Raw genomic sequence first — 13,674 nt, forward strand, 5'->3', positions numbered from 1 at the left:
CTACTCTTTCTCAAGAAATAAATCTACCAACTGAGACGATGGATGGTGGTGAGGCTTTTTGCCCTTGCAACTGTTATGACGAAACAAAAAGAGAGAATGATACACGAATTGTTCCAGAGAGATTAGATAGATCATATCAAGCAATAAAGACGAACCGAACCCGAGGACAAAGCGTAAATGCAAGGAACTTGCTTATCTCAGTATGACTGACTTTATAGATTTATCTTCCTTTTAGAGTTGCTTTTCATGCAGCCAAAACACAACGATTACGAAGACTCTTTATCTAAGAGGCCAAGTGCAACTAAAGATATTAAAAAAATTTGATGGCACCGAAGAAAAAAATTCAATTAGAGGGAGCGGTGCGCACGAGGGAGCAGAGCTTATGGCGTACATCCATCCGTGGATAAGGCCAGCCAACTGAGACGTATCACGTCTGAGAACCGCGCTGAGGGGTTAAGTCTATTTGGTGCCACTTATTGATTTTTTTTCAGTTACCTGTCATATTTTCCCACCATTGAAAATTTTCAGTCAACTCCTAAAATTACATGCTGTGCTTTTGGACGGAACAATTTCAGATTATTTCTTCGCTTATTTAATTAAGAAAATAAATAATATTTTGGTAACTACTCTATTAGCTGTGAATTAAATATCTATTAGAAAGTTTTTTGAAAATACTTGATAAATTCATAATAAACATATAAACCAGCTGGGTCATTATATTACAAATACCTAGTGGAAACTGTTACTAAAAGCAAAGAAATTTGACCTCACCCATTAAAATTTTTAAAATCTCTGCAGATATCTAAATATATATAAATTAACCTATGATAACCAATATTTTATGACTTTCAGTTCAGATGCAAAATTTAAAATATTGAGAACATTTTCAAGTAATTTATTTAATTAATGCCTTTATCATTTTTGCCTTAAAACATTTTAACATGAAAGATCCTTGCATAGAGGTACAATACTCAAGAACTCACCTACCTTGGCAGCTGATATAATTTTTAGAGCTTGATATGACAAATGCTGTACAATGTGGTTCGCTGATTCAGCCACACTCATACAATGGCGATGGTACATATGTTGAATTCCTTTCAGGAGCTCAATGAGCCGGCAGATGGCCAACACAGCAGTTTTAGTCATTGGTTTGGATGTATACACGTGAAGATTTGTGACAGTTTTTAAAAGACGACTAATACCACTAGCATATTGCAGACCCTGAATGACATTTGAAACAAAAACACTGGTATTAATTTATTATAGAGAAAGGATACAATGAAATTAGAAAAAAAACTAGTAGTACCTGAAGAAACAAGCAGCACCGGTTGTACAGGTCATCAAACTTCCACTGATCAGAAGGCTGCTGAAGATTTGTCTCCATATGAATCATCCAAGAACAAGTCTGGAAAGATAACAGTTTCAGGTTTAACTCTGTGGAACTCCTTCATGATGAGGGCATAAAAGGCAAAAGAAACTTTGCACTTCCACATTAAGATTTAGCACTTCACACGACCATGGTTTTCGATGCTGCACGTCATCATCAAGTGACATTAATGAGAAATTTGTCAACTTTCATAGCCTGGCTCCAGGATGGGAGGAAGGTAGGGGGAGTGAGGGAGAGGGGGTAAGTTGGTGTGGCAACCTATTAGTGGGCTAGGGGAGGGGTATGTATTCAGTGGTTTCTGGCTCAAATTTGTGGAAGTTCATGTTCACGGAATGAAGAGCACAATGTAACCTTCCCCCGTTCTTTGATAGGACAGCAGAAAAAACACATTGTACTCCTCATTTAATGAGGGGGGGGGGTGTTTTTCCGCAATGGTTTGACCCTCATTAAGGGATAGTCGGTGGTCATCACTGTCTTGTTGGAGGTGAGGTTGGTGCAGAAAGATATTGGAGTCTTATGAATTTTAGTAGGCGGGACCAAGAAGGTATATTGCATCATTTATTGCCTCAAATCTGTCTGACTGAAGGGATTACCAAATTTCCAACTCCTCCAAAGTGTTCAACCTGCATCCTTTCTTTTCTGTGTGAAGAATGTCTGCTGTGAAGTTGCTGGTGTGATTTTTATCCAAGAGGTGTTTGGCGAATTGGGATCTGTTGTCTCTCTTTATGAAGCATGAACGGTGTTCTTTGATCCTAATATCAAATGTCCTTCTTGTCTGCCCAATGTAGATGGCGTTGCAGTCCGCACAATTAAGTTTATAAACCCTGCTTTGTTGCATTATGTCAATTTTGTCTTTGGATGAACCTATTATGTTTTTTATAGTATATGTGTTGTAAAATGCTGAGTTGATTTTGTTTTTGGGCAGTATTTGCTGTATCCTGAGAGACATGTGGCCAAGAGATGGGATTATTCGCCATCGGTGCTCGTCAGGTTTAGAAGTGTGGTATATAGATTTCTGGGCTATTTGTGTTTGTTTTCTGTGGTGTGTGTTCTCAATCATTATTTCCCTGTAACCATTGTTGACTGCAATTTGTTTAATAATGCGGAGTTCCCCTTGTTTGTTGTGTGGTGACAATGGGATATTGCACACCCTGTGTAACATGGCAAGAAAGGCTGCACGTTTTCGTGAATGGTGGTGCTTGGATGTGGAGTAGATAACTTGGTTGGAGTAACACTTTTTTCTGTACATGGAAAGGTCGAACCTTTGATTTATTATTTTCACAGTCAAATCCAGGAAATTTAAGGCAACATCTGATTCACACTCACTCGTGAATTGTATACATGCATCTTAAGACTTTAACTAAGTCAAAAAATTGTCCAATTGTCTAGGATCTAGTCCAAACACAGAAGATGTTGTCAACATATCGAAACCAAGATGACACATTTTTTGTACAGTATGATTTAAACCAAATAATTGTCTTTCCTGATTGTCCATATAAATGACCGCTAGGATTGAAGAGAGGGGCGAGCCCATGGCCAGACCTTCTAATTATCTATAATGTTTACCCCTGAACAGAAAACTACTTTGATTCACACACAACAATATTAGTCACACAATGCGCTCATCACAGGAGATGGTGTTTTAGCTTTTACGAGGGCTATCTCAGCTAGTTTCAGGGCTTACTTCCTTGGGATGCTTGTGAACATGTTGGTAACATCAAAGGACACCATAATACATTTTGGTGGTGGTACTTTATCTGACGATTGACTCACGACCTCTTAGAAGTTCTTGATACCGTATTTTGGGAAAAAATGACCATGTTGTCTGAGTAGGTTGTTATTGAAAAATTCCTTAGGTAAGTCACCTCCTGATGATGTGCAGCATCGAAACCATGGCCACGTGAAGTATCTTTATGTGGAAGTGCAAAGTTTCTTTTTCTCCCTTCATCGTGTGTCTGGAAAGAGCATAAATTGATCAGGGAAGTGGAAGGAAAGAACAGAAAATAAAGATGAAGTTCCTAACCCTGGTTGAAAATATCAATGTTGGAATGGTTTTGATTTTTATATTAATATAAAGTTTTATTTTTTATCAGTCAGGAAATTTTTATGTCTATGAAACAATTGAAAAATTAAATAAGTAACACAACACATGTGCCTCTAAACACCTAAATGTGCCTCAGTCTTACATAAAATCCAAGCCAATGACAAAACTATAATACCCAAATTTATCTAATGACCACTACAGACTCTACAAATTCAAATTCCATTCTACTTTACAAGGTGATAATTAATATTATACAAATACAAACTCCTGGCATAATTCCTTCCACACATATTACAAAATAAACCAAAGTTCTAGTTTTTTTTCCCAATTATATTGAATTGCCTAATTCTACCGAGATATTGCCAATTTGTACCATCATTTCAACCTTCGCTTCTATCAAACCATGACCTCATTATAGAAAGCTTTTTTGATGGATGTGCAGGTAGAACTTTAAAAGTTACCAATGTTTTAGGGCTAACACTCAAGCTCCAGCCTACTACTTAAGAAATTCTTAAAAATAAATTAACAATAAGAACGATTTTCAGTCATTATGGATACAGAAATTAGGGAAAAAGATATGCTTTTTCCAAGATATGGCATACATATTTGCTTTGTATATTATTGCAATAAATATTGATATGAAATTTCAAGGAAATTGGCAGTGATTCATAAAGATAAATAGAAATGCACTATGACAAGAGAGAGCAGTAAAAAATATCTTGCTTCTACATACATCCACTAGTAAATTTCACATTAAATTACATAACCATATCTGGTTAGGCACAAATAATATTTATTCAAGACTTGACAGTTAGGCCTGATTCTGTTTTGTCTACTTTAATCCAGCTGTTTTTTCATCCTCTGACCTCATGTCGCTCATTCTCTTCCCAACTGCATTCAAAAGTTTATACGCAGGCCTATATTTTCAACCGACTTAATTTTTATTGTCTGTAGAGCTCTTTTCCTGTTTCTCCAAATTCTCTCTGGACTTAATACATTTCCACATTCTTGAGTTAATTCATCTGAAACCGTCATTCCTCTTCCCCCTGCATTGATACAGCTTTGACTTTCTCACCTGTTTCGCTTTGAAAATGCTCTATATTTTCAGGTCAAGCATCTTATTCTGAACATCTTAGCATTTTTCGGGATAGTCTCTTGTTTACCAACAAACATTTTCAAAGTGGCTTTAACATTAAGTTTGGTATTCGCTGCAATCTCAACACATTAGTGTAGTTTTAGGGGTTAGTATGTGATCAGATGATGGGCATAAAAGAAATCTTCATCAATTTAGCAATACGAAGACACACGCCTTCCCTGCTTCCATTCTTTAAGGTCAAATACGAGGTCTGTTCAAAAAGTATCACCAATTTTGAATTTTCGCGGGTTACATAAATTTGATTTTTGATTTTTTTGTGGGATTATGTTGGTACATATGTCTCTCACTTGTGCTGAAACGTTTAGCCATTTTGATTGTTCAGTTAATTGCAGACAGCTGCTTTGCTTGGACGTGTTTTGGCTCACCTTTGATTTTTGCCCATTACAAAAAATGAATCAAAGAATCTGTATCAAATTTCACGTGAAAAATGAAACTAAGAGCGTGGACGCATTCCGAATGTTGACTGTGGCATATGGAGAAGCTACCTTGGACCGAAGCAACGTTTATCAATGGTACAAAATGTTCTCGGAGGGCCGAGAGGATGTGAAGGACAAAGAGCGTGCCGGATTCCCGAGCACGTCAACCACAGACAAAAACATTGATGAAGTGAAGAAAATAGCATTGGCCAATCGTCGAATCACCATTAGAGAAGTTGCCGAGGACCTAAACATATCGATTGGCTTGTGTCACTCGATTTTTACCAATGATTTTGGCATGACACGGGTCGCCGCAAAATTCGCACCAAAGCAGCTCAATTTTGACCAAAAAAAGCAATGCTCAAACTGCTAATGCGGTTATTCAATTATTCTGTACGCGACGACCCAAATTTGCTCCCAAGGGTCATAACTGGTGACAAATCATGGGTTTATGGTTATGATGTGGAAACTCCCAATCATCCCAATGGAAGCTGCAGCATGAGCCAAGACCAAAAAAAGCGTGCCAAGTTCCGTCGAATGTGAAAGTTTTGGTAACAGTATTCTTCGATCGCCGGGGCATAGTGAATCATGAGTTCTTGCCACACGGTAGAACGGCAAATAAGGAATATTACCTGCAAGTTATGCGCAATTTGCACGAAGCAATCTGCCACAAACGCCCGGCTTTGTGGATTGCCTTTTGCACCTTGACAATGCCTCTGCTCACACATCATTGCTTGTGCGAGAATTTTTGGCAAAAAACAACACACCAATGATGCCGCAGCCACCATATTCCCCAGACCTGGCCCCCAGTGACTTTTTCTTGTTCCTAAAACTGAAGAGGCCCATGTGGTAAGGATGACGCTATGTTACAATTGACGAGATGAAGACTGTATCGAAGGAGAAGCTGAACAAAATCACAGAAACTCATTTTTTGAAGTGCTTCGAGGATTGGAAAAAACGTTGGCACAAGTGTTTAACATCCAATGGGGATAACTTCAATGGGGACAAAATAGATATTCATGAATAAATAAACAATTTTTGAAAAAGTACAAAAGTTGCGATACTTTTTGAACTGACCTCATACATGTCCCTAGTAGTGTTCAACAGTGGGTTCTTTTTTAGGATACTCCTTGGTGCCACAATAGTAGCGCTTCCACTGCTAGTGTCATTTTACAACAAATTCAACCTAACATTATGAAATGTAAGTGAAATTGGTCACAGGCAAAGACTAGACATTTAAATATCATACAGTGGGGCCAACTGCATGCAACTGAAAAGATGCCAATTTATTTGCAAAATGATCGTACAGCTTTTATGATCTGGGTCATCACCCAGAATGTGTTTTAGCTCCCCCTGATGTCTCTCCTCTGGCTTGCATCCTCTCTTTTCAGAATATTCCACAGAGAGCAGTTCCATTCATAACAGCAAGGTGATGCTTTTTCTTAGGTCATGGCAGCAGTCCTTATTCTCAGTCCAGTGATGCCAGTTGTGGTACCCCAAAATTCCTTCCACCAGTTTCGGTGCCAATACAGGGTCTAAGCTCTTTTGTTTGTGGCAATGCCTTCATGCCCAAAATTACACAATAATAGCTTTCATTCCCTTTCTATCAAGGGATTCTATGGTGGACTGTTTCTCTTACAGTGACGGATGTATTGGGCAGAAGCCAATGATTCATTGTAATGCACTCGAGTCATAGCAGAAAAGAGAGCTACCACTGGCATCCACTACGTCTAGGGCCATCTTTATGGTGAATAGCTCTTAAACCTTGGCACCCTGTTTTAACTACCTCTCTTGTGAATTTGACAAAACACCAATTATTGGAAAGAGCTGTATGACACAGTAAATGGTGGTCGTATGAGCCTAGGGGAATAGTCATAACTCAAATGCCATATTTAATTGTTCATGGCATCACCTGAAAACACATATTAATGGAGATATGGTCAGATATTTATTCAGGTTAGAGAGATTTTATCATGGAATTATGCAGTATTTCAAACTGAAGAGGATTGGAATAATGAGGTTATACAGTAATTATTTCATCAAAGGCAAATAGGGTAATAATGTTGTTATAATTGGTCATAAACATTCAACTAAACACACATATAAAGGATTCCCCATTTAATTATATACATATTATCATTTGAAGCCATTTTACAAAACTCTTACACTTTACAAGATATAGTTTTGAAACAGTTCTTGACCAATACGGCAAAAGTAGTAGGGACACACATGTAAGAAAAGAATTGTACCGGGAAAGAAGTTTTAGCAGGGACGAAACTGAAGATAGGAATGTTTAATGAGAAAATTATAAAGAGGCTAATGAAAACTTTGATAAGTGATAAGGATGGTATGGTTTTGGATGTCTTGGAAACCTGGCCAAGGGTGCCGGATGATTGGAGACTTTTGAGATGTGGGCATGGAGAAAGATAGAAAAAGAGATTTGGGCAGAAAGGCAAACAAACAAGAAAAGGCTAAGCATGGTGGAAGAGCACGAACCCATAGGAGGCAGGAAATGTAGCTGCAGAGCATTTTGATTGAAGATGGGATATTGAAGACTTTGATGGAGGAAAAAATGTCAGGCAAGCAAGGAAAGGGTAGCTGAAGGATAGGTATGGAATGTAATGAAGGGAGTATGCAAAACTGAAGAAGTGTTTATTTGGGGGTCACATGTCAGGTTAGGTTTTCTTAGGAGAGGCAAAGAAAGGTATTGTTGTTCAGTCTCTGTCCTTCCAAAACCCACCTAAAATGGTGGAATACCAATAAAAATAATGATTTCAAACTAACCTGAAAATAATAAAGCTGAAGTTCTTTTGGTAAATTACTGGCTTTGGTCTGCAAATAGCTCTGTCTGTTTGATTGAACAGCTTGCTGAGTTTTCTTGTCAATCATTTTGCATAATTGAGGTAAACGGGCTAGAAGGAAGGTCTCGGGGAACCAAAGTATATTTCCAACAAGAGTTACAGCAGGGATCTGAAAACCACAATTTAGTTTTATATAGGCAATAGTATTGAAAAAATTAATTAAATATTTAACATTATTTGATTTAATAACTTGGTAATAAGAAAACTGTTATAAAAGTTACAAATCACAAAATCAACTCTGCTCAGTATTTGAAAGGACAATTAAATACACATTATGTCAATGTTGAATGAAAAAACAATTAATTTAGCCAGTTAGTTTATATAAAATATCTATATGTCAATAAATAAATGAAGTTGGGCACCCTCAGCTTATCCCAGGCTGTGTGATTTTCTAGGTATCAGATCTTCCTGGGAAACCACAGCCGGCACAGAGAAAGGAACTGACCCACCTACCCAGATGTGCTAATTGTGTATTTCAAATTCCATCGGGCTTAGTATTGGGGAACCTCTCCCCCAACCACCAAACCAAAATTAGGGATAACTATTGCATGTATGACGGTCAATTATGAAAACATATACCAACTGATTATTAATTTGAATATGTACTTTGGTGCAACATTGGTCCTTGCAAATTTTGATAATTTTTCATCGTGAAAATTACCTCCAGATAAAACGAATTAAGATGCCATTATGAGAACATATACAAACTATTAATTTGAATACCTAGTTTGGTGCAGCTATGGTCTTTGCGATTGTTGATAATTTTTAACCAAGGAAATTACCTCTACATAAAAAAGAATTAAGACGTGGGATTTGGAAGGGCCACATTTTTACTGGGGTTGATAGACAAACTCGTGATAAATGAGGCCCATTTCTTTTCATTATTTCAAACTATTTCACAAGTTATGTTCAGCTGGAATATCTGCAGAGCCAGGGAGCAACAGACACAGCAAAACTGAATATATGATTTAGAACTGAAAGGCTGCCAAAGAAATGGCTAAAATAAAATGAGAACATTTTGAAAGCAAAAATTATGTTCAAGGAATCATTATTGTATACAGGAGGATTTCATTGCATTGTATTCCTGCCAGGGATGTCATTATGCCATAGAAATCACCCTAGGGTTAACATCAGCTGCTTTTATTAAAACGACATCTTATGCTCTGACAGGACATACTAAGAAAATGCATTAACAGGGGGGGGGGGTCAATGAAATGATGGTTGGCATTTTCACTTGGAGGTTTGTTAAAGAATAATTAACAAAATATCATCTTTTAGAATAATGTGTAGGAAGACAATCATCAATTTTGACCAGATGGATTAAAAACAGAGATTTCAGCACAAAGATATTTATAAGAAGGTTATTCTATGACTTAAGTGCTGCCATAAGTATTACCTTTTTACTAATGTCCCATATCTGCTTGAAGATTTTCTTGTCTAAAGAGCCAAACAAATTAAAATTGAGAACACACAATGCACAGCCCTTTATCCATAGGTGTATATTATCAGAATGTAATTGATCATGTAGTTTTCCTTCAAAATCAGAAAGTGAACCTCTCAAATATAATGAAAACTCTTCAGAAAGCTGTGCATTTTTGCATATTATGCTCTTTGTTTCGTCAAAGGACTGCTCAACACAGTGCTATAAAATGAGACGTTTAAAATCATAGAATGCACATACAATATCATGTACTCTAACTAATATTAACAGTTGGAACTAATAACTTCATTTGAAATTACAGGCAATAATCAACTTTAAAAAATCACACTCATACTTTAATTCTTAAGTCTATAATGATGAAATAAATGTTTACCGCATGATAGTCACAACATATTGCTGAGGACATAGCAAACCTGGAAAATAGTTCCTTTCATCAATTTCTCCTCAATTTCATGAATTATTCTTTCAAATAACTTCAATTTGCTTCCATCAATTCCAAACTTGGAAGGATCATGCTGTACTGATTTCACTGTACGCTTATACAAAAGCCAATGATCAACTAACACATTATGACTGGATATAATTTCATCAAATGTTATTAACATAACTAACAGGTCACCAAGGTGCTCGAACACTACCTGTAATTTATGAATAAGAATAGCAATATTAAATTACAGAGAACCTATTTAAAATTCACAACATGAAAATGCAACAGCAGCTTTGAATTGAATAAACAAAGGCAAACATCAGAATGTAGTGAAATGTAGGACACATCAAAAAAGCCCAAAATTAACAGTCACTAAGAGAACTTCAATCAGGGGCTCAAGTATATCAGGCGAGTTATAAACAACCACTGATACTACAAGTCCACAATGGAAAAACTTATTTATTAAAATTCACTAAATTTGAGTCTTAGGGAAAAGAGGGACCCTACTCCAGAATTGAAATCAACATGGATAAAACATCACCTATTGTGAAATTACCTTATAAAACATGATTACTCTTCCAAGGAGACAGATTTGGATTCAATAATATAAATACCCTGGGTAACTTGTAACCCAAGGTAAGGACAATTACTACAGGTGCCCCAAATACTACAGGTTTTACACTTTCATGTCATGACTGTAAAGGAATTCACATTGTTCAACCTATTTACAGTTTCAAAGTACAAGCCGAGTCTTTAAAAAAGAAACCTTTGCTACTTTTTGATTACACAATTTCAAATTTTAGTCAATATTTACTTGCGACAGATGATGATAATTTCTCACCCATGCCTCTCCACAGAATTCAAAGTGGCATTAGCATTTTAGTTTGCATCAGACAGAATGCTTGCATGTATAAATAAGCAAAATTATGATAAGATTAATTTAGAGGTGCCATGGGCTTTACTCACTGATATCACAGGCCTTGGGATGATATTGGGTCCCAAAACGACTTCCCAAGACACAAATGTTGTTCAACTTTGGGATTGGTTATGCCAGATATAAAAATAAAGAGCTTTGTCATTTGCTTTCATGACCAAAGCGATATAGCAATGATTCATCTGCATTTATAACATTTAAAAGTAACTCAATTACCTAAAACTGCAAAGAAAAACTCATTACAATCATCCAGTTGTTTGGAAATGTTCAGTCTCACAACCCATAGCACATAAACACCTTCATGTGACCTTATCTGTTACCTATGTATTGGTGGCACCCAATGACATTTTCAATATTTCCGATTGTACCTAACATATTATTTGATGATATTCTCTCACAATGGTATCAGAACTCAGAGAAAATATCACAGTTAATTGTTACAGCCATAGGAGCAGTGACTGCACTCCCCGTCCACCTTTCCTAATAATCCATGCCTCCCCTACTGAAATATTTAAACCATATTTGAACAACCATATGTTTCAATTCCTAAAAGACTATATGGCGAATGCCATTAATACGAAGGACCACATGTTCTCAAAACGATTGAAGGAGGGGGATAAATGTAGCCCTGTGACTACAATTGTCATTTTAAGGAATCCTATTCAAGGGAAGTACAGGACAAACCTAGAAATGCTTTACCTGAAAGTGCACATCAGATGCACTAATAAAGCCTGGAGTACTTTTAGTCGAATCATGTACGGCGGACATCTGCTTCACAATTTGACACACAACTTGTTCACATCGAGTTACGAAACAGAACATTTCCTGCAGAAATGGTAAGAAGTGACTGATAGACATTTGAGCATCAACACCACTTGAACCAGTAGTGCCTGAAAAAAGAAGTTACAAAAAATTTATTAACACCACCATGGCTTTAACACTTCATTCAAATCAACCTTTTATTTGTACTAGAGTGAGACATTACCTCCTTCCCCGTAAAACAGGAGGGCACCGAAATATTTACTTCTAGCTTCATCTTGAAGCTTTTCAACCTCAATACTGAGCGCAGCCAAAACAGTCAACACTTTGTTCAAGATCTTGTTGTCAGTGTCTACAAGCTTCAGCAAGCTAGTCTGCTCATGAGGCAAGAACTGAAATATTATCATACAAAGCGATGAATATTTACGTGCTTATATCTGGCACAAAGAAAAATAATTCATATGGTGCTGAGAAATTTAATTCAAATACCATATATTATAATGTAATTAATTAATGTGAACTATCTTAATAAATGGTCGACAGGAAAATAATAAGTACCTTGAGGGCTATTGGGTCTCGGCTAATATCCCACGTATCACTTATACTTTCATCAAGAGCTTCTTCTATACCGCGTAGCTGTGAAGAATATTCGTCCAGAAATTTTCTATACGTTCGTAATTGCACCTCACCCGCAATTTCTGAAAATTATGAATTTAAATGAAACATAGGTTGAAAACACAACATGGTGTATTACAAAAACGCCCACTTTCCAGATAACAACACATTTACTTTTTAGCAGAAAGTATCGACATATATACTACCCCAGCTTTGTACATACTATGTGTTCCATCCTCTTCATCTCCACAGTCCCACTCCAAAATACCTGACATCCTTTCTTAAAACATTCTGCCAATTAACTTCTAGCCAAATTGGCTAAGCAAGATCACAGAAATAAGCTCGCTGAACTGACTCAACTGATCACAAGCCGATACGAACTAGTTGAGACATCTGTTGGCCGACCCGGCAACGATGTGTATGTTGATCTGAAAGGACTTACACCTTACTGATTCGGACGCTATGGACGGTGCAAGACTCTTAACGTCAGCAACAATTACGACGTTCAGTTTGTAGTAGATACCTGACGATGTGACGGACTGTTGAACATGATGTTTTGTTGAATGATGGTGTTTTTAACTATCTGCGCATCCATCAGAAACTATATCAGGGAAAATAAAGTAATTTTGCATTTTTAAAACTGCAGCCGCTGAAATAATCTAAACAAGGTACCTACGCCTTATGTATACGTTCTCTGCTAATGTTGAACCATCCCTGTAACTGGTTCGCCAAATTCACATTTATAGACTTTAGTTAAAGGATCGTTCTGCTACAGAGATGGTAAGGATTTTTCTGATCTTATGAGGAACCGGACGGGGGGTAAAAAAGGTAACCTAGCTTACAAGTTTGTCTTCAAAATTAGGCCAATACCTACGAGTACTTAAAAAAACTCTCCGGATATGATTAAGGAGTGTGGGTACTAGGTAACTGATCAAGGCACAACACTGCCCATGGTCGTGTGCGTTAAGGGTCTTTGCGGATAATTAAATGAATTCACAGCTTCCATGAATATATTGGCCGTTCCGCTTTCGCCTTATTTTGATGGGTCCAATTCAGCATGTTCGTTACGTGGTTTTTGTTTTACAGTAACTATTTGGAATATTTGACTACGGGAAAATTATTATGTAATCATTATCATTCATGATCAGCTTAAATGCTTTTGTCTGGCCTATGTAAACATTCTATTGATTGCCTTAATTGATGGGAAAGTTAACTTAACTGAACTTGGCCAACGGAGAGCAAGCCCACGACTATCTACCGGCCGTCGAAGCTGGAAATTTATTGTTGTATACCCACAGTTTGCTGTAGAAACATTGGCTTGTTCCATTTACACCATTAGCGATGTTTCACTATCCATGTTGATAAGGTCCTACAATACAATGGCTAACACAGCTAACCTATTTGTCTTATTTTAACGAATTTAAAAGAACAGATCTTCGTGCATGAGTGATTAAACGCACATCAAATACAGAAATTAGATTTTTTCTCTCGGGAAAACTCTTAGTCGTCCGTGGTCCTTAAGATATCTCCATAACCTCCTTGCTTGTAGCTGGAAGCCAAATCGCGAACATTTTGACATCAGTGATTTTAACCCATGATTTGGGAAAGCAGGCGTGCGCCGTACCTAAATATTT

The 13,674-nt window shown here is 37.0% G+C and overlaps 1 protein-coding gene across 3 annotated transcripts in view; it reads right to left on the reverse strand.

Annotated features, from left to right (window-relative positions):
• SWIP (strumpellin and WASH-interacting protein) overlaps window positions 1-12,405 on the reverse strand; it is a 31,022-nt gene extending 18,617 nt beyond the window's left edge. Inside the window, exons 1-9 of one of the 3 annotated variants that reach the window (XR_011700590.1) lie at window positions 12,264-12,404; window positions 11,984-12,123; window positions 11,652-11,817; window positions 11,366-11,556; window positions 9,719-9,943; window positions 9,261-9,506; window positions 7,788-7,973; window positions 1,307-1,405; window positions 988-1,221 (exon numbers count right to left, since the gene is read on the reverse strand). Coding sequence is in view for 2 of the 3 variants with exons in the window: in XM_071584099.1 (XP_071440200.1) it covers window positions 988-1,221; window positions 1,307-1,405; window positions 7,788-7,973; window positions 9,261-9,506; window positions 9,719-9,943; window positions 11,366-11,556; window positions 11,652-11,817; window positions 11,984-12,123; window positions 12,264-12,315 (1,539 nt within the window). In the remaining variant the exon portion in view is untranslated. Of the gene's footprint in view, window positions 1-987; window positions 1,222-1,306; window positions 1,406-7,787; window positions 7,974-9,260; window positions 9,507-9,718; window positions 9,944-11,365; window positions 11,557-11,651; window positions 11,818-11,983; window positions 12,124-12,263 lie in introns of all 3 variants that reach the window. The other 2 variants (XM_071584099.1, XM_071584100.1) reach the window with 2 other exon arrangements.
• Between the last annotated feature and the right edge of the window lie 1,269 nt (window positions 12,406-13,674).

This window comes from Hetaerina americana, unplaced genomic scaffold (genome assembly GCF_022747635.1).
Source record: "Hetaerina americana unplaced genomic scaffold, ioHetAmer1.1.p SCAF_16, whole genome shotgun sequence".
Taxonomy (NCBI): Eukaryota; Metazoa; Arthropoda; class Insecta; order Odonata; family Calopterygidae; genus Hetaerina; species Hetaerina americana.